Here is a 21,035-nt window from a genome sequence, read left to right as displayed (position 1 = left end):
AAAATATCCTAACAACCAAAGATTGCTGCATAACCATCACAACCTTAGGGGAAAAAAATCAACAGAAACCAAAGAAATGTCTGAGCAAATGACCAGCTACTGATATAAGTGCTGGGAACTCTTTCCCACCTTAAAGAAAGCAAATTGTGCATGAATGTGAAATCTAAAACTACATAAAACATAAGAGGTAAGCAGGAAAAAAATTCCAAAAAACCAAAAACTATCTTGAGAAATAAAACAGAAAAAGATAATCCCTCAACAGAGCAGAGTTGAGTGCATTTAAAGGATTTTCCTCTATACCAAACAAGAAATACCCATCCAGCAAAAACTGATGAACACAGGGAGGAGTCTGGAGTGAAAAGACAGTGTTCTGGAGAGTTTCGAGAGTCTAGGATTCATTTGTACTCACGTTGTCAGGTGTTTGGCTGCTGAAATAGCCATGAACTTGATTCATCTCACAAAACAAAAGGTCCTTGCACACCAGCTCTCCCAATTCTTTAAAGCAAACCCAGGAATCGTTCACAGTGGAACAGAAGTTGGAAAATGCATTGTTTTGCAACAGTGCAAATGTCCCTGAATTACAGTGAAAGGCCAATAATCTGCTTTTAAAGGTGAAGCACATTGCCTTGCCCACATTATTATAACAGAACTTCTGAATATAAAAAAGCATATAGTAAAAAAATTTATTTGAAATGTAGCATGAATCCATAACCATCAGCATTAAACCATAACAGTTTTACAGAGAATTTGTACAATATGCCATGTAGTTCTATACATGCTGCCCCCATCCCTTTTTTCTTCAGTCCTTATCAAACAAACAATAGTTAGACAGGAATAATAAGCATTCACTTCCAAAAAGAAAACTTTGGCATGTATACAACTGGCTAGTTAAAAGTAAACAGTGGTAGATTCAAGTCAGCAAAAGACCCCACTCATTTTGTTTCACAGCATTTTTGATCAGGATGAAGCTCCCCAGCCCTACTTTCTAGTTAATATAAAAATGAATATTTTTTTCAGTCCTGAACACCCTGTTACAGGACAAAACCATGTTAAGAGAGATGTAAAATACTCAAAACTTGAAAAGGTGTCAGCTTCAAAGAAGTTTCAGTCGAAGGGACTTTGCACACACCGGTTTGGTTATGAATAAAACCTTTCAAGGTTTCCTCATGTTCCTGAACTCTGAGCAATTTTACCACTGGGCACCACTGCAACTTTTCCACTAGAAAAAGCAGCTTGCTCAGAAGTCATGTCCACTGCAGGAGTGTCAGAAAAATCTAAAGTTTGCACCGGGCCCCTCTTCTGTCTTGAGTTTGTGTCACCGCTTTTGGCCCCTTACATACCTTCCCAGTCATCTGAAAAAGGAGGGAGAATTATCTGCAAGGCATTTCTTCCTGGCATACAGCAGACAAGGCTTCCATTTCAAACACCAGAAAGCAATGAAAGAACCCCTGAATTATTAATAAGAAAAAAACAAGCCTCCTTTGAGAAGAATTACTGGTGATTCTCCAAGTACTTACAAAAAATACAGTATTTATACAACTTCTCCAGAACTATTATAATGAACATATTTTAATGTAATACTAACAAAATAAATCCAGAGATACAAATGGTTGCACTTCAAAGCAGGAATATCTACCCCAGATGTTGATTTTGCTGCAATTTCATTATTGCTGTGGAACAGAGAGTGGTTAAGTCACGTCAGTATGAGCCTTTCTTTCTTGTACACATCAGAGTATCCAATTTGGAAAATGTTCTCCAGCAAGTCAAAACACATTCAGTGTAATTTTTACAGCTCCTGCTAAATGTTTGTGATCCAAAGTTGACTGACCCATGGTGCAACAGGGCACAAATGGCAGAAGAGCAAAGGCAGGAAGGGCAGAACAAGTAGAGGCGCTCAAGTCAGATTCACTACTTCTTATTCCTGGGCTTCAGCTCTTCTGCTGCATTTCGCAGAAAAATGTAGTTTTTCTTCTGTGGGTTATAGAATTCGTGACCCTAAAGACAAAAATAATCTCCGTTTACTCTCTTCAGAGAAAAAACATCAGCATTGCTTAAAATGTAAGAATATGAATATTCCATTTGTTTGGTTTATTAAGATTTAATCTTGACGTTTTTAAGACCAGATATTGGACCACACTGGTGGATTAGAAACAGCTTACTTGAACAAGCAATTACAAGTAAAATGATGAAGTAAAATTTAGGAGACTTTTATCCATTTTTAAAGTATAAAATATTTTAAATTAAAAAAATAGCCACACTAAGTTCTACTTTACAGATGCAATCTAAGAATTCAATATGATTTCCTTTAAATATCATTTGAGGCAGAGAAAAAACAGAACCTTTAATGGCCAGCCAGCTTCACTTTATATTTTCTGTCTTTTAAATGACATAAGGTCACATTTTTTCCAAGTGAAGCCCAAGTTCCATAGGCAGCTGCAGAGTTTTCTGTTCCCCAGCTGCAGATGCAAATGTCCTGTTTTGCATCTCATTTGCATACACATTACCAAATTAATACCCAAGTATCCAAATCAGGAAGAGTAAACACTAATAAAGCTACTGAAGTCCAACATGCAAGGAGGAAATTACCAACGCTGGGGACAAAAAATGGCTCTGGCAAGGAAGGTTAGTACTTAGCAACAACTGATTTTACTACTTAATACTAGTTCACAGATCTGAAAGGTACCGAGCATCAGAACTGAAGAATTCATCTGCCCTGGCACCAACAAGTATTTTAATGTTGGCAGAGGACTAAATACAATGCAGTGACTTAAAATTTAGATCTCTGTGGCATGCAGTTGAGTTAACCCACGTGATTTCTGCATTCATTTCACTCAAAACCACAAGGAACATTATCCTCCAAGCACCATGAAAGTTAGTTACATTTCAAGCTTGCTGCCCTCCCTCCTTAAACTATTAACAAGTATTGATTTTCCACAGATTATGGTTTGCTGTGGTTCTGCTGCATCTGTATTGTCAAGTGTGGAATAGAAACACATAAATAAGCAACATCAAAAGCCTCACTAAGTGGCAGTGAGAATTTAACAGAGAGCATTCAAACGCTGGGACAAGTGTTTATAATCACAGTGACAGCTTCTTTCCCTGCACAAGCAGCAGAGATGTGCATTTCACAAGCTCTGTGGGAAGCTGTTAGGGTGCCACACTGCCCTGTGACACTGCCCACGGCACGACGTGTGTGAGCAACCATGGCAACCTCTGAATCAGAGAATTTACATTTTGCTCATCCACATTTGGAAACCAGCATCGTTTAGCAATCTTGTCCAGCTGAAGCACCACGAATTCACAGCTTCAATGTTAAACCCCATCAGATGGCCAAAATGGCCATTTTAAGCTCTCTTAGAAATCAGAAAGATTCACCTACTACTTATAAAAAACAGCAAAAACCTCACAAGAAGAAGTCTTGGCTGTCAGCTCAAAGTATGAACATGAGTCCAAACCATTCTTACCTTTGACCAATCATAGCTGGAAGCATAAGCAAATATATTGCCATTGTGGTTGAAACAACAGGCAGATATTGGCTGGTCCAGCTGCTCTGAGGTTTTTAGCTTTGTCCGTGCATCTTTATCCCAAAAGCTGAATCTCCCATCAGACCCTACAGTGGCCAGAGTACCGTGGACAGGGTGGAATGCAATCCCATTAACCTGCAGAGCCACACAGAACACCAGCTAAAACACCACACACAGCAACAGGTGATGGGGACACTCACACAAGATGTGCTGAAGTCTACAAGAGTAAATACACTAAATTTCAACTAGATACAGCTCTTAATTTTTTAACTTTTTTGGAGAAAAAACCCCCAAAGACAACCAAAGAAAAACCACCAAAGCAAAAAAACCCATCATCTTCTTAGGCTAGTACCTAATAATTCAATGCATAACACCATTACACAACTATTGTTTCAATATCTGCACAATTAACAAGTGTCAACTCTACTTGTTGACAAGCAGGTTCAATGAAAGGCTGATCTAGTGCTCATTTTATGGGAAATATAAAAATTTGCTTTTCCTTTTAAAGAATGACTGTGACAGGTCTTTAAGTGTCTAAGACAGCCTTAGGCAAGATCAAAGGTCAAGGAGAACAAACAATTCAGAGCCCATTTTACACTGGGAGTGTACATGATAGGTGTTGGAGACTCACAGCATAGATGTCCTGAGGTGCTGATGTGTTTGTTCCATTGGAGCGATGGCATTTAAAAGTGAAATTATCTTTTGCACTGGAAAGGAAATTAAAAAATAATAATAATAATTTTAAAAATCCACCTTTTTATTTTCATCACTGTGAACTGAGCAATAAAGAGAGGATGTTTTATTGAATACTTACGGGTTTGGGGGGTTGATATAATGAATAGCTACTCTGCCTTCAATACTTCCAAGGGCAAATCCAGTTGGTTTGTTCACTTTGTCTTTGAAAATAGCAACACAGCGATGCTGAATTTGAGAAGGACACAAAGGAGTTTCAGACAGATCTTTTCCACAGGGACACAAAACTTCAAAGTCATCAATGCAAAGTAAAGCAAAACCACCAGCAAGGTCAAGAGATAGCTCAAATTCTGTCAATAATTTGGGCAATAGTATTTAAATTTCTAAATCCTTGTGAAGATCATCAACAGATCAATGCAAATCAGGTCACTGCCATGCTGAGATAACTTGGTTTTGGAACACTGCATACTTTTACAAAAAATGTCAAACCCAGAATGTAAGTGATCTGTATAAATATAAATATTATTATTTACCTGGTGTTTCAGAGGAGATTCTATTCTTCTAAATTCGGAGGGTTGGTTCTCTAACTGATAAACTATCAAACCCCTTTCTGCAGTGGCCACAGCTGCCATGGGATGAACCTGGATAAAGTTGTAAAACAGGTTGGAAGAGAGACACTTGTGTTAATTGCATGGCAGGACACCCTGAAGAACTTCAGGGAATGAGAGGGAGCGAAACAAGAAGCAGATAAAGAAAATAGTTCATTTATTCACATATCTTCAAACACAAGTCAGTTTTTCCCCGCCACTGAGAAATTAAAACACACCAAAAATCTTCTAATTATGAGTAGATTCTTCCAGTGTGAAGTGCAATGGTTGTTTACAAACTTGTCCAGAACTAAGGGTAGGTCAGTGCTCACACTGTTTTTTGTGATGTTAAAAGGACACCAAGTGTGTCTGGTATGATGAAAATCCCTGTGTTCCAGGGCCTGATCAAGAAGATCAGGTAATGTTCTAGTACTACAATCACAGACATCAAACACCAACACTATTCAAGTCCTGTTCTAGCCCCAAATCTTATTCCTGCTCCCAGTCACCCAGCTGGCACCAGTTTACCACCTACCCTGACTTACCACATCTGCACAGTAACATCTCTCAGGGAGCTGCAGTGTCATCATAGGTGTTGGTGAACGGGTATCCCAGAACTGAGGGGAACAGAGAAATGCACAAACTTACACCTGCAGCTCAGGATACACTTAAAATTACTACAGGAGAGACTATGCAACTGTTTCATTCTTGTTTATAGTCAGAATAATGCAATTCTCTGTGAAGTGAGGCTAGTCTGTTAATTATTAGAGCTTAATAAAATATTTTCACTTCACATGAGTGTTTTTACACACAAATTACTAGCACACTTTCTGTCCATCTATTCTGGTAAAAATCCTACCTTCAAAGTTTTGTCCCAGCTTCCTGTCATCACACAGCTGTAATTTGGTGCTTTAATCCAGTGGATAGTCTTCACAGGAGCATCATGCTGAAGAAAGAAAGCACAAACACACATGCAAGAATCAATCATTAAAGGGACTAACTCTTCTTAAGTTATAACTGGTAACTCATTTTAGTCACCATAATTACATATTCTACAAGCAGACATTAACTTCTACATTTGAGAACGTAAATTGTGAATTCTGTTATTGTTGCAGTAGAAAGCTGGTATTTGTGAAATTAACTGAATGACTTTTAAATATTTTTTCCCTCTCTAATGCAGCAGGGTGACTTAGTGAGATCACTGCAGCAGTGTAAAGAGCTCTCTTAAGTAAAACGGGAAACAGGTGCACAGGGTTTTTAAATCACTTTGATCACTTGTTCAGGTGCACTTCACTATCTAACAAGTATAAAAATTAGGAAGGTAGTTTTTAATAAAAACAGAAAAAGAAAAAAAACCCAGTACTTTGGGCTTTACTTACTTGTGCAATCTGAATTGCTTGATTACTGTTGAGATCCCACATTTTGGCAGTTTTATCACAGGAAGCAGTAAATACCTTACTCCCATCCTAAAAAACAAGAATAAAACCAAGAGATTAACAGGCTCTATGGGAAAACTTTCCAAGTCTTATTCTCTTCTAGTAACAGTGTTACATCAATGTAACACGTACAGGGATTGCACAACAAAGAAGAAACATAAACCCCAACTTACTTTTGACTATGCCATAGAAGAACAAACCGTGCTAGTTTTATCTAGCTTTTAAGACACTCCTAACTTTTAAACTCACTTTTAGCCTTCTTATATCCATGCCAGCCCATCCCACTAGGACACATGCAGCACACATTTACAGCAGTTTAACTCTATGCAATAACCACGGGCTGCAGCTACATGTGGTGCTTATCTGCCTGCAAACCACACAACAATTTATTTGGGCTTTTGGTAAAAATGTTTGTTTTTAAATACAACATACATCACTCCAGCAGGCATCTAGGACGGGCCCTGTGTGCATCTGCTGAGCCTTTGGAATTGTCTGTCCGTTATCCTGAACTTCCCAGCAGCGAACCTGTAACAGGAGAAGCAAATGCAGATAAACCATACTAACAGAAACATGAAAAGATTTGTCTTGAAGACCCCAGCCTTAGTTTATCCAACAAAAAGTACGGTTATAAATACCAAAGTCTGGGTTTTTTCAGTACTATTGAAACCTTATTTTTCCTGCTTATATGTTCCTTTCATCTGCAGGGCCAAAACTCAACCCCACAACTTCAATTCCACCTCAAGAGTGCCTTGCAAACCTGTAACCCCTCGCTATACCGTCCTGGACAACCCTTAACCCTCAGCTGAGCAGAACACAAGTTAGAAAACGTGCCCACATTTGTCTTCCCCTCCTCCTGCCTGAGCCAGCTGGGACCTCATCCTTCAAACCAATAAAACTTGTTACGATAACTCAATCAATAACTTAATCTTTTGGGGTTTGTGCTGTCAAAGTGGATAATCTATCAACTACGTTAAACTTAGTGCCTCGATATCAGACATAAATTTTGCAGTTCTTCAACAAGCTGGGTTCTCAGGTGCCCTGCACAAGCTTTTAGTGCATTTGCAGTTTAAACACTTTATTAATCTGCATGGCTAATTGAGAATACTTACATCATTTGCCCATGATCCTGCAATGAGGAAATTGCCTGGCAGCGTTGGTGGACTAAATGCTAAACAAGATATGCTGTCATCAGGTGGAGATGTTACTTCAATATCCTGTAAGGGACAGGAGACAGAACAACTTTTGAAAACTGTGAACTGAGCTCTTACTACTTCTACAGAATGAGTCAGTAAGCCCTGCTGTGACAAATTAACGCACGGAGCAGCACGGGGGGCTGGCACACGTACCTTCATCGGGTTGTGGTTATCTGCTGTCGTGCTGCCGAACATGCTGGTACCTCCGGTACCAAACCCCGATGGTGAACCGAACAGACTCATCCTTGCCCTGAGAACGAGCCAAAGGTTGAGCCCTGCAAGGCCCTCAATCCTGCCCGGGGCATCTCACCATAGCCACTGCATCAGCACGGCCCTGGGAGGCACCCACGGACATGCAAATATATCAAACAAAATGTAGTATAATTAATTAATTAATCAATTAATTAAACAGACACTTCTCGTTGCTGTTGGATCGCCCACACCTCGCGGCTGCCCACCCCGCCTCGGATCCCTCTCGGGCCGCGTCCTGGCAGAACTAACCCTGCCAAGCCCGGGGGCTGCGGCAGCGAAGCCACCCCGGCTAACCCTTCCCCGAGCCCGCCGCCCCTCCGGCGCACACCCCAGCCGGGGCTCTCCGCCCACCCCCGAGGCCGCCGCTCCGCGGGGCTCCCTCCCCCGCGGCCGGCGGCAGCGGGCCGAGCCCTCGTGCGGCGCGGGGCCGCGGCTGCCCTCACGCACCGCTGCGGGCCCGCTCCGGCCCGGAACCTGCGACACGGGCGGCGGCGAGCGCGGGACGGGCCGGGCCGCGCCTCCTGCGCAGGCGCCGCGGGGCCGCGGCTGCGCACTGCGCGGGGCCGTGGGGCGGGGCCGTGGGGGCGGTACCGCCCGGGCGGGAGGGGGAATTCACCCCGCCCGAGGGTGGGAATCCCGTGTTCTTCCACGGAATCGCTGCTGGGTGCTTCTGGGGATGTCCCTGAGCCGCGGCTGACCTGACCCTCCTGGGGCACAGCGGCTGCTGGACCAGCCCTGTATTCCCTGGGATTGCAGTGCTTCTTGCAACCCTGCCACTGTGCTGTGAATAAAAAAGGACGTTTCGCTCAAGTTTCATACTGGCGGAATAGCCCCAGCTAAATAAACCTACTGAAAATATCTGTAAGATCCATGCTGATGACTCTGGAGATCAATTCTGGAGGTATTTTCTATGCAGTCAGTCTGACTCCCTCATGTAAAAATTAATAAACTTTAATCACCACAGTTTTGTGCTTCTCTTTACTGTTTTACAGCCAACTAAATAAATTAAATGAACGAGGGATTCTGTTATGATGTGCATTATTAACAGGATTGTTTATTAAATTCTTATTCAGTAACATCATCTTTCTTATTTCTCCATTGAAGACAAATAATAATTTGATTGCTTGAAGATTTATAGCTGCTTGAGATATACGGTAATAAAGAATTATTTCCAGCTTTTAGGTCTGAATTTACAATGAACACAAAGCCCCACAACGCTGTACCTAAAATAATTTCCAAAAAGAGACATGTACAATAAATTCTTAGGCAAGCCTTTCACACCCTTCAAATATTAAAGGCTTGGTACAGCATCGTGCTGTGCTTTAAGACAGAAGGCAAAACAATTCCTGGATACATTTTTTGAACTTCACTTTTTTTCCTGGCCAGAAAGAATGTATTTCATTATTTTTTCTATGTGTTCTATTTCATTTGGCACTGTTTCACAGCAGAAACCACAGAATGGAAGCAGCAGTACTCTGCAAAAATCATAATTACTCATAGTTTGAACAAAGAAAAAGAGGAAGCTATATTCTAGGTACAGAGATAAAGAAACTGAACAAGAAACTGACAGATACTCCTTTGTCTCTGCACTTTTTTTCCTTAAGTGCAGTCAAATTAAATCAATATATAGAAAAACATTTCGTTTGCAGAGAAGCATTCATAGCCATCCACCGAAGTGCAGTTTGTTTGGTAAATAGACTCTGGACAGGTAATCTGATGAGAGAGAAGTTAAAACTTGAATTTCAGCCTTCAGCTTAGATGCTGCCATAATTTCCAGCTAAAGAGCAAAAAAAAAAAAAAAAAAAAAAAAAGGAGAAATTAATGTAAGAAGTTAAGTAAGAAAATTTCATCCACTCATTGTATGCCCATGTAGAGCTGTAAAGTGGTTCAGAGAGACATCTCAGGCTTTCTCAATCTTGCTTTCTTTTAGGGCTACAAAACCTGGCTGGTTCTGCTGTCCTAAGAGCTTGTCAGATATAGGATTTGTCCTGTGGAGAGCAGGAAATAGAAAACAGTAGTTTTATACAAACCTCTTTTTTCCACAGGGGCTGACAAGCAACGTAAGGTCTCTTTAGAATACTTGCTAACTTATTTTCATCTTGCTTCGTAAATGGAATCAAGGCATCTTTGCATATGTTTAATCTGAAAAAAACCAAACAAAAACATTCTTAAGTTTTCAAACACACTTAAAAATATATTTGACCATCTTTTTTCCTTATATTAAGCCAAAATAATGCATGAAAAGAGTAATGGATTTAACGGATTTTCTGCAGTAAGTCAGACTGCGTTTCCTGTCTGTGAAGCAGAAGGATATTTCTTTTTCTTCTGAGGAAATAACTCACCTCTCAAGATCAGATGGAAGGAGACCAAGCCACTTGACAGAGGGAACGGTGAGATGATGGGCCTCAAAGGACATTGACTAGAATAAGAAAGGTCAGCTATAACAGTCAGTGATCTTTAGTTTAACTCGGGATGTTCTTTTTCCATTTCTCTACTGAACAGTTCACCCATCCGTCCTGTGCCTTCTCCTACATCTGCCTGCCTCCCACGTTGTGTTTCCATACCTTGTCTATGTAGCCACATAACAGGACAATACTTTCTTGTTCCTCTTGCCTCTTCTTCCACAATGTTCCACACTAACACAAGTATCCCTAAGCAAATTCTCACACCAGAATAAAATCTTTACCAACATATCATTATTTTGTGGAGAATCACCCATCTCAAAATTAGGTTCGCCTCCTCCCAGGGTCTTTCCAGCCTTTGTTCCTCTTCTAAGGCAGAAACAAACCTAAATGGTGAACTCTTTTCTATTTGGACTGTCTGAAAACTGCCTGTGCAGCAGAGAAAAACTGTGAAATATGGTTAAATGAAACGCCTGGCATTACTATCCCATTTCTTTTCGTTGCAGGAAGAAGCTGCTTCTGCAGACACACAAGGCCTAAGAATCACCTCTTTGGGTTGAAACAAATTGGTAAAAGGCAGCAGCCGTTCTGATAAAGGCTGTAGCATTTCATGCATTCCAGCTTCCAGGCTGGGCAATAAAACAGTGTATTTAAACGGGAAAAGATATACTCACCACAGATCCGTATTTGTAGACACACATTATTTCTACACCTGGGTTGCAAAATAGAAAAAGTCAGGTGTCTGTTTGTCTGCACAATGGGAATGTTTAAAAAAACAGTTTCATGGCACAACAGTTATGGTTTTATGATTAGAGAGGTTCTTATGGCTTATATATATTTTTAGATTATGTCAAAACAATCAGAATCTCAGCATGTCACCTTCATACACTGAAATGTTTCACGCTATATGTGTGCAGTCAATTTGAACTCAAGGATAATCAGCTCTTTTACACATTGTCCAACATCTCTTATTAAAAGTGTCTTTCTTTATCCTGCGTTATTCATATCTCAGAATAATATTTCTCTGAGCATCTGCTTCTCACTTTGCAGTAATCTCCCTAATTTCAGGTGGGATCAGTGTAGATACATCACCTTCTGATCATGTTGGATTTCTGAGCTCTCAGAACCTTCCCATATGAGTGAGAAAGGACATTCTAAACAAATTTTGCTTTCCTTTCATGCCTTTGAACCTCTACAAATTTACCATGTGGATCTGCATCCATAAGGGTGAAAACAGGAATTTGAAAAGAATCCCACAGCTTCCTGACCAACAGTCGTGTATTAAGATCTGGTATGCCTCTTCCCTAAAGAAATAAAAGAAAAGCAGATGGTTTTAAATTAACTGAAACAGCATCTGGCTACATATGTGTTTACACTTGCCATTTAAAAGCAAGCAAACAAACAAAATGCTGGCAGAAATATTTCTCCAGCAGCTGTTTTGCGGGGAAAGTTCTACGCTCCTATTTTGGCTTTGTGCAGAGGGTGGGCCAGGCTGGGAGCAGCTGGGCAGGTGTTCTGGATTATGGGCACTGCAGGAGCATCAGACATTGCTCTGTTCACAGAGTTAATTTGTAAAGTCTGGGAGTTGATATATAGATGTACCCTGGTGTCTGCATAGGCTGGTGTAAGAAGGCCACTTTTTTATCTTAAAAAAATATTTATGGCACTAATGGAACAATGTAAAACAAGTTCTTGCTATGGCTGACTGAAGCTGGACCATTTGCAGCATAGCATAGTAGAAGCGCTTATCTCTCTTAGGAATGGCGAAATGTTTTTTCCTCATTGTATGCATATTTCATTTACACATTCCTGTTAATTCCCCTGGCTCCACAGCTCTTTCAGTACAATCCAAAATCAACCAGTTCTGTTTCATTTGGGTTTGCAAAACCTCAGGTCCTGAAGGACAAAAGGTCACTCAACAGCTGAGCCTTTCTGAGGCTGAGCAGCCGCTTTGCAGCAGCACAGGAAGCCGATAAGCTACCAAGCTCTAAGGAGATGTTTGGAGGAAATAAGTCTTTAGAACCTGTATTTCATATTTCTATGAGGATAATTAAATTTTTAAAATTATTATTAAATATGTTTCATATTAACTTTATTATGGACTTTTGCCCGAGTTTGAGCAGCTCTACAATGCAAAAGTATTCCTTAAATTAGGTGTAGCTGGAGGATATGAAACACAAGGTGCATACCGTGATCATGATACATGGGGACACTTTACCGAAGAAGTCATCATCCAGGAGTCTCTGGAAAGTTGCATCTTTTTCTACAATTAATATAAATTTGGCATGTGAGTTTAAATCTTTTGTGTTAAGGCCAGCTGCGAGTAAAATGATCCATCACACCGATCAATTAAAACCAACCGCTCTAAAATACCTGTTCTGGAGCCAAGAGCAGTGACCATGACTCAATTTCAGAGCCAACAAGGACAGCAAAAATTACCAGAACGTTGTTTAACTTGGAATATTTCTTGTTTGTACTTTCTTTTTTTCTGTCTACGATTAGAGTTCTTGCTCAAAGGATACTTTTAATTCCTTGAACATTAGACGGCACAGTGACTGCCTAAAACAACAAAAATGAGATTAATCATTTTAAATAGAGAAAATGATATATTTTAAAATAACAACATTAGGTAATGAAGGACCCAATTTCATCCTGAATCCACCATTCCTCCTCTATATGCAAGATCAGTTCTGACATTTTCACCTCTTTACAAGTGTAGTCAACCATTCATATGCACTATTTTGTAGCAGTCTAGGAGTCCTCCTGTCATAACAAGATGCTTTTCAAAAGTATTTGTGCTGCTGTTGCAGAAAACTGCTCATCCTATGGGCATGATGAAGACAAAAATACCCTGATAAAAGTTTTATCTGTCTTAGATAGAAAAAAAAACCTCTGCTCGGTGTGAAGATTGCTATATACATTTTATATACAGGCTTAAAACATTCAAACATTCTTTTTGTAAGATCATTAAATTCATTCTTTTACTGACCTCTAATCTGATTTTATGAGTATTTTGGAGCAACAACTTGAAGACATGGTGGTGTTTACATCTTCAATTAGGATTGGCTGAATCTGGCAAGCATATGGAAGAGAAAACAGGAACTGGGGGAAGAATTTGGTCAAAGAGAATGTATATATGGAAGTGTGTGGTCTGTTTTAACTCCGGACTGTAAATCGGCCCCAGTGCCAGGGTGGAACAACTGGGCAAATAAAAATATGGAGATCAGTAACAGGGGACTTAATGATTACAAACAAAGTGTAATGGGCTGCTAAGGTTACCTTTCAATTTTGAAATGACCAACTAAGGCTCACAATGAACACATTTTTCAGGAAAATGTGATGGTAGTCAGCAAGTCTGAGCTTTATCTCTGCTTTCATACTCTGCACCGCTGTAGAAAATCTTTCAGGATTAGGCCAGTTGGATCTCACCTCCTTAAACCAATTTTGACTTGTTTTCTCTTGCTGCCAGAATTCAATCTTCTGTGACAGAAATGCCGTACGTTCAGAGTGCCCAGGATTCTTTGCTTCAAGAGCACTCCTTTGACAGAACACTGTAATATAAAGCCTAAGATCTATAATATATACACCTTCCTGTGCAAGAACCCATGGCAGAAGGTAGTGCTAAAAGCCATATGCAAAGGTTTATTCTTGGTGAGTCTAGAGCTAAGCTTCAGAATTACAGTACAGTAAAGCAATATTTTCGTCGTGTTTTATTCACCCAGGTTGTAATGCCTCAATCTGCCACAAGCAGAGGTTTGTGTAATAAATGTACACTGTAACCCGAGCTGCAAGGAGTGGAGAATATCTTTATATACAGGCAGATGCTCTGGATCGTGTTTGTGGTTTATAATACATACTGTTGTGCTGCAGGTACAATTCACTTTTGTACCATCTTCCTCAGTGTAACTCAAATTACCAGCAACAAAACCTTTAGTTGTAGACAGCTGGAAAAAATAGTAAGTTGTACAGAGTAAGTGGGATGTTGCACAGGCAAAACAAGAGATCTCTAAAAGGAATTCCAACTGGTACTAAGCAGTGACTCACTGCCACCAGCCTTTTAAACACTGAACGATGTTTTGTCCTCATGGACGTAAGGACTTAGTTACAATAAATAATTTTAAATATAAAGGAACCCATGTATGCCATGAGATATGAGTCAATTTGACAGGTAGTTACATTTCTGATGTACTTTAAGTTTTCACTTAACCCCCAAATTATCAATTCATTTGAGTAGAGACTCGTAAACAGGTGTCTTGCACTCTGAAGTTTGAGCACAGCCTTCACTAGATGATAACAAAAGCCCCTGTGATTTTAGCTGGCAATTTGTCCCAAACCCTTTGGAAAAAGCAAACTCTATGAATTTTCCATGAAGGAAAAAACTTTTGAGCACCACAATAAACAATAACTAGGTTTCATTAGCACCAATGAGACTTTTTATTTTAACTACTTAATTCCAGCTGGCAACTTTTTGTGATATTTCTCCTTTCAGTTTATTAAGATTTGGAAATAATGACATAAATAGTGATAAGAAGCCACTTACTACATGTAGACTTCTCCGAGGTATCTTTAGCATGCAAGAAATGTCATCGATTATTTGGTCCACAACACTTTGGCTACCAAACAGCAGAGTATCTGAATAATATATATCTCTATCAAGACAAAACATTGTATTTGTAATTATAATACTGAAACAGCTGCAGGCATGGTTAACCAGATAAACCTAAAGCATTCTATGTACAGGAGTCCTGCAGGTTTGCATCCTACAGGTTGGTTTTTCACAAGAACTTACTTAAAACACAGCTTTATTTGAAATTGTAGAAATTGACTCCATTACCTTTTAGTCGCATAAGTGTTGCTCTGCACCATCCTATAGATCATTGATAGTATTTTGAGCATCAGAGCTGGAAAAAAAAAAAAATTACAAAATATTTGATCCATTTTTCAGAAATGTGCATACAATAATTTGTCTTTGTATAAGACCATATTTGTGATCCATAAATAAAAGTTTGAAATGTACAGTGAAAATACAGAGAGATTGTGCTCTTCAATAGACTCATTAATTTCTAACATAATGGGAAAAAATATGAGGGAGTTAAGTGAGGGAATGTATGCAGTAATGTCCAGGCCAAGAAATGAAATGACTGAGTTAGAAAAAGAAATGAGCGTATTGTCTGTATTCTAAGATTACTTTCCTGGCCAGCTTTTTGAAGAAGGGTGATGTTTTTACACTAAGACTTACTGAATATGCCTTTAGTTGATATCCATTAAGGGAGGGGAGAGACTCTAAGAATATTGTATTAATTTCACCGTCACTCACTATAATTTAATAGAGGAAAAAAGAGAAAAGCTGAAAGGCTGATCATAGTATCAGGTTATATCGGCCACACACTTCCAAACTGTAGTGCGTAATATTTCGATTTTTGGATGTTTTTTAAAATGAACTTGGTAACTAAGGGGGAAAAAAAAAAAGAAAGGAAAAAAAAAAAAAAAAAAAAAAAAAAAAAGAAGCCCAGGAACTCTGGACTTTGGACTCTTTTTCACTCACCAAATCTTCTTGCTGATTGAGGGCAGTCACTTCTTATTTGTTTTGTAGTACAGCCTGGTATCATCTGTAGACCTACAGAATCTTTAAATCTGACATAATGAAAATAAACACAATAAACTGCAAACTTCCCGAGTACAGGTAAACTGTTCTCTGCAAGGTAACTCACACTCAGAAACCCCTTTCCTATGATCAAATACAGCAGTGCTGTTTTCAGACTCAGCACAGAAACCATCAGCTTGGGTGGGCTTGGAGTGGCCAAAGGAAAAAGGCAGCAAAGAGTTCCTCAAGAAGATGTTTCAAGACTGAATTAAAATATAGATAGGTTTCCAGACAAAAATAGAGGCAAGAAAAGCATCTTGTACATGTTTAGAACTGTTAATATCTCAGCATCAGTAATTACTTAGTATGAAATCGAAGGAATAAATGAGAAGAAAATACCTGAATCATTATTAAAATAACAATCATCTGACACAAGTGACTTCCTGATGTAGACTATATGAAAAGAGTTACTATTTCTGAATACAATGTTATCTAATTTATGTCCTTAAATTATTAACAGCATAACTTAATTGTATTCAGGTTTTAAGTGTTGGAAACAAAAAGGAGGTATATCCTGCTCTCTGAACAGTTGTTTAACCTAAATGAGCTGCACTATTTCATGCTTCACCATTTCTCATCTGAAGGTGCACATTTCACCAGAAGAATCAGTTATTTTCTTGAGGACACTCCATTGTTATACTTAAAATTAATTAAGTGCCTTATGAGCCTCTCTTTAAAGCATTCTTTTTCATGTCAAGAGTTTCGTGCGTACGTTGAAAAAGTGCTGGTGGTTTAATGGCTATAGTTTTATCCCAAACCGCATCACGTTTCCAAGTTCGTTTGTCCGAGGTTTTGCTCCGCGCGTCCTTTGGGTGGCAGAGCGCACACGCTGCACAAATCTACAGGGACAGCCCGATGTAGCATCTGCCTGCCAGCTTTAAAGTAACTTTATTGCCTTTGTGTTGCAACATTTTAAAGTTATTGGTGCGGTTCGCCTGCCTGCTCCCAGCCTTGTAACTGAAAAGGAGGAAAACTGTAATCAAGACGCCGCTGAATTGCTCTCAGGTTAAACCAGGATCACTCCCATTCTTCCCAGGACTGTGCTGACTCCAGCAGAGTAGTTTTCTGTAGCACACATCTGAGATTACACTTCTCCACCAGAAATAATGGTTCTGCTCTTTTGGATGTGATTGACGACTCTTATTTTTAACATACTGTGATCTTAACTCTCTTTAATTTGAACATTTTCCCCCATATGTGTTCGGATGGTAACTAACAGCTCACATTTGTTTTTCTAGCATGGAATGCCATTTCCCCAAAGACTGCCAAAAATTGCAAAACTTTGTTAGAGTATTTTAATTTTACAGACATCTGAGCAAAACATTTTTGTCAAACGATCAAGACACAGACCATTAAATTCCCTGGAACCTACAAGCTTTTCAGTTAACTGATTACCTTCAGGCCCCTCAGGTTTTTTGATTGGCAGAAGTTTATTGTTCTCATTATATGAGTATTCCACCAGAGTGTTACGCCTGGAAAGTTTGCTGTGCTTCCTCAACCTTGAATGTTTGCAATGTGTCCATTTACGAGCACCTCTGCAATCTTATCAATCTGAATATCCTTTAACCCACTGATGTCCAAAGCTCTTACAAGTCCAGAAACACATTTGTGGCTTCCTTTATACTTTTGCTTATGTATTGTAGAAATCAGCTAATCTGTTGGGTTTGTCGATTTTCAGTTTAAATGAACTCATTGGAGAAACAGTTTTGCACAAGCAACTTCTACAAATCATAGAATGTGCTATAAAGGAGGACAGGTTTCTTTTTCTCTGATCCTGTCTGGGTCAGCTGGCAGAAGATCTGAAAATTAGATAACCTGCTGGAAGCTGGATTTGCTTTATTTTGCTGGTAATGAACTTAGGACAGCACATAGGTAAGAAACACAGCAGGGAGAGGTGAGATGAATCTTCTCGAAGAATAGGAAGATAGTTTATCTCTGTCATTTTAAGAAATTTGATACCATGAGGAAAAGCAGAAAAAAAGAAAAGAGAAAGCACTCAAAGGGTTTGAAGGACAGAATTGCCAGTAATTTCTTCCAGCTTAAACCAGGTTTTTTCACTCTAACACAACCTATCATTTCCGGTTTCTACTGCTTCCAGAAAAGGATTGTTTATAGGACCTCCCTTTCCTTTCCAACCCCTATTACAGTACTTTTATATTTCCCTTTGTGCTGTGGTCTGCTATTACTTAACACATGATGCCTGTTCAGAGTGGTTACTAAACATTACTTTTTATTTGTCCATCACTTTTTAAACTGATTTCTTGATTCTAATGCTTATAGAACGATTAAGTATGATTAACTTTTCTGAAAGTTACATAATTAAATTCATATTCATGGCATTTATAATAATAGAAGGCAGGATTTTAAAATATTTACTACTTACTCTATGTTCCTCCAATCTCTTCTGTTAGCCACTGTGAGAACAGGTGCTTTTTTTTGGGCCAGGCTTTGAAGTACACCTTGGATAACATTTTCTATTGCTTCAAGAACCTCAGAACTGAAACAAAGAGAATTAATGACACTGATCATACGATAAAATCCAGTTCTACTTTAAGTTTTATCAATTATCCCACTCTTAGAAAAATCGCGTGAACCAAAACTGCTTACAGCATACTTTAGTTTCAAAAATGTGGAGGAATACTTTCATTTTTTAATTTTGTTTTGCTCATTTTCCCTAAAACCTTTCCCCTTCCATTGCAAACACATGACTAGAGGACACAATTTAAAGTACATTTCTGTTCAATCCTGTAACCATCAAATTTTTCACCAGCTGAACTTCTAGACCAACTGGCTGGCTTGTGACTAATGATTAATGTTTTACTATAAATGAGGTAATATTGGGTTTGGCCATGATTTTGGCAAAGTTGTTTTTAAATGCTATAAATTTAAAAAGTGTTCAAGAGTACAAATACTTCCTGTTGTACCATTGCACATTAACCTTTTGATCTGCTGCCCTGAACAAACTGCTAAGGATTTTAATAACATGAAGGCTCAGTCTCAACAGATGCACCATGGAAAGAATCAAATCTGTATCTTGCACCTAAAAAGACAAAGTAGCCTTGCAGCAGATCCCTTACAGCAAAGCTCCAGGCTGGTTTGAGTGTTATGACAGATGCTTTTTATTTTCATAAGCAATCTGACTCCAGCATTTCAGCTGTCCTTAAAATTACAAGTGTACTCTGCACTATCCTAAGTCTAGGTAGGAATTAAAGAATTCATGGAACTTATTTTAGCTCAAAGTTTTATCAGCAGAGTCCAATTCTGTCATTAAGTAACATACAGAGAAAAAATGAGTTAATATTAGTGCATGTCACACAAAAAGAATTATCTCTTATCAGCAAGAATGATTTTTAAAATTAAGCAGAGTTTCCTTAAACAATAATGAGCTGTCATTAAAGCTCCATTATATCAGCTGAATATGCTTCTTTCATGTTATAGCTCAGCTTCCACACTCTCTCCACTTTGCTGAAACTAGATTATAACTTTTTTAGAGCAATTTGAAGTTCTAGCAGAACAAAAATTAGTGTTGAAGACAATAAAAATCTGTATGGGCAGATGGATGGAAAGAACAGATAAGTAGGAATTCTAAATCACATCATTGCTTTGCTTTGATACTCATAAATATTTTACTTATTCATTTTATCCCATCCACTTTAACTATCTTAATATTCCAGATGTACTTCAAAGTTTGCTGCAGAATTTGCAAGTCCAGGTTTCTGTTCCAATCCCAATTTCCCCACTTAGCCAGCAGAAATTGGAAATGCAATATGTAAAATGGAAAATAGGGGGAAGAGGACAGGAAGTCTCCGTGTACCCCCTGCTGATATTCTGTCTCTTTTTGCAGAGATTATCTGAATTTTAATAAGCAAACATACGACACTTGCCAAGTATGCCTACTTAAAATTCACTGTGTTTAGTTAACAATGATATCTGAGCAGAGAAAGGGAAGGTGCTGCACAGCTCACAGGGTTTGCCTGATCATTTGTAACAGATTGCAGCAGAGTGGATACTTGTTTCTATGTAGAATGAGAACTGATCTTCAACATAAATGGCACAAAATATTAATATTATAGCACCTTTAGACAGCTAACAAGAGACACAAAAGAAACTGTTACAAATCCAAAATCTGCAAAGTAAGAAACTAACACACTCCAAAACTTAGACCTGTGTATCATGAAGTCATGAGCCAGAGACCAAGAAATCTCCAGGTAATAATGTTAATAATATCCTTTTCTTTTTAAAATACCTTCACGATGCTCCCAGACTGTTCTAACTGCTGAGTCTGATGTACTGTGGGCAGAAAGACTCTTTAAAAATCCATGAGGATTTTTTGTCAATGTAATTCAATATGCTAATTTTGTCACTGTTTTCTGTATTTCTGTAGCCACAGACTTTTTGGAGAGGTCTGAGGGAATGAAGATGTTGTTTGCAATCCAAGACCCCATTTGTTTTTGTATTGGATTATGTTTTTGTTTTAGCATAAGCCTGTTTGGTGCAATAGTGTCCCACCCACTTAAGCATTACCACAGAAAGAGAGTAGAGGTGCTATTTTTAACATTTTTTTTACCTGGGGACATGGCTCTCCTGACCAGACGGACTTGTTTCCCTGAAGCTGGCCTTGTTCCCAGCTGGCGTTTCAGTGGAACACAGGCCGTGCTCCTCCATTAAGGCTGGTGCGGGTCAGTCCAGCTTCTCTGCATAGGGAAGAAGCCCTGTGAAAAAGAGACAAAAAGAGGTTATCACAGAAATTGGAAAAGGCTCTTCTGCTTGCTGGGTGTAAAACTCATGACCTGAGCTCAAACCACGGGGTCACTGAGAAAAGGCGGAAATTTGCTGCAGAAACCAAAGTCAAGGTTTTCCAACCCTTCCTGACTGAACAACTGAGAGCTTCTCCCTCTCTTCCAGACAAACCACGGGCTTTTCCTGCTCTTCCTGACCAGCCAAGGAATTCTCCCACTCTTCTTAAATGACCAAAGACTTTTCCTGGCATTCCAGAATGACCAAGGGCTTTTTCTGGCCTTTCTGCCTGACTGAGGGTTTTCCCCGCCCTTCCTGACCAGCTGAGGCTTTTCCCACGCCTTCTGACCACCTAAGGGCTTTTCCTCTCCTGACTGACCAGCTGAGCGGTTTTCCCACACATCTTAACCAACCAAGGGCTTTTCCCACCCTTCTTCCTGACCAGCTGAGGCTTTTCCCACCTGTCCCGGCTGGCCAAGGGCTTCTCCGGCTGGTCTGGATGCCTGAGGGCTTTTCCCGCCTTTTTCTGACGGACAGGTGGTGGCCCCTGAGGGGCCCTGAGGGGCC

The 21,035-nt window shown here is 39.4% G+C and overlaps 2 protein-coding genes across 6 annotated transcripts; both read right to left on the bottom strand.

The window, feature by feature from the left end:
• Window positions 1-666: 666 nt before the first annotated feature.
• RAE1 (ribonucleic acid export 1) lies at window positions 667-8,210 on the bottom strand. Its single transcript, XM_040080213.1, has 12 exons — window positions 8,133-8,210; window positions 7,587-7,683; window positions 7,350-7,454; window positions 6,673-6,765; window positions 6,184-6,270; window positions 5,664-5,750; window positions 5,350-5,421; window positions 4,751-4,858; window positions 4,339-4,445; window positions 4,156-4,231; window positions 3,465-3,659; window positions 667-1,995 (listed from the first exon to the last, which is right to left on the bottom strand). Exons 2-12 carry the CDS (start codon window positions 7,674-7,676, stop codon window positions 1,909-1,911), a joined length of 1,107 nt encoding a protein of 368 aa, XP_039936147.1. The 5' UTR covers window positions 7,677-7,683; window positions 8,133-8,210; the 3' UTR covers window positions 667-1,908.
• A 700-nt stretch (window positions 8,211-8,910) lies between these two features.
• Window positions 8,911-20,790, bottom strand: SPO11 (SPO11 initiator of meiotic double strand breaks). 5 transcript variants are annotated; one of them, XM_040079776.2, is made up of 14 exons: window positions 20,522-20,790; window positions 20,299-20,443; window positions 18,115-18,252; window positions 15,633-15,721; window positions 14,922-14,988; window positions 14,628-14,736; window positions 13,945-14,031; window positions 12,610-12,646; window positions 12,277-12,386; window positions 11,292-11,391; window positions 10,762-10,799; window positions 10,028-10,104; window positions 9,716-9,827; window positions 8,911-9,462 (listed from the first exon to the last, which is right to left on the bottom strand). In XM_040079776.2, the coding sequence occupies exons 2-14, from the start codon at window positions 20,394-20,396 to the stop codon at window positions 9,343-9,345; spliced, it is 1,182 nt and encodes a 393-aa protein (XP_039935710.1). In that variant the 5' UTR covers window positions 20,397-20,443; window positions 20,522-20,790; the 3' UTR covers window positions 8,911-9,342. The 5 variants fall into 5 exon arrangements, with proteins under 5 accessions (XP_039935710.1, XP_039935713.1, XP_039935711.1 ...); XM_040079779.2 differs by having other exon boundaries at window positions 18,115-18,228; XM_040079777.2 differs by having other exon boundaries at window positions 20,595-20,790.
• Between the last annotated feature and the right edge of the window lie 245 nt (window positions 20,791-21,035).

The sequence above is a fragment of the Hirundo rustica genome, chromosome 16, assembly GCF_015227805.2.
Source record: "Hirundo rustica isolate bHirRus1 chromosome 16, bHirRus1.pri.v3, whole genome shotgun sequence".
NCBI lineage: Eukaryota > Metazoa > Chordata > Aves > Passeriformes > Hirundinidae > Hirundo > Hirundo rustica.
Note: the sequence above shows the minus strand (reverse complement) of the source record. Positions and strands in the feature narration are given on the sequence as shown.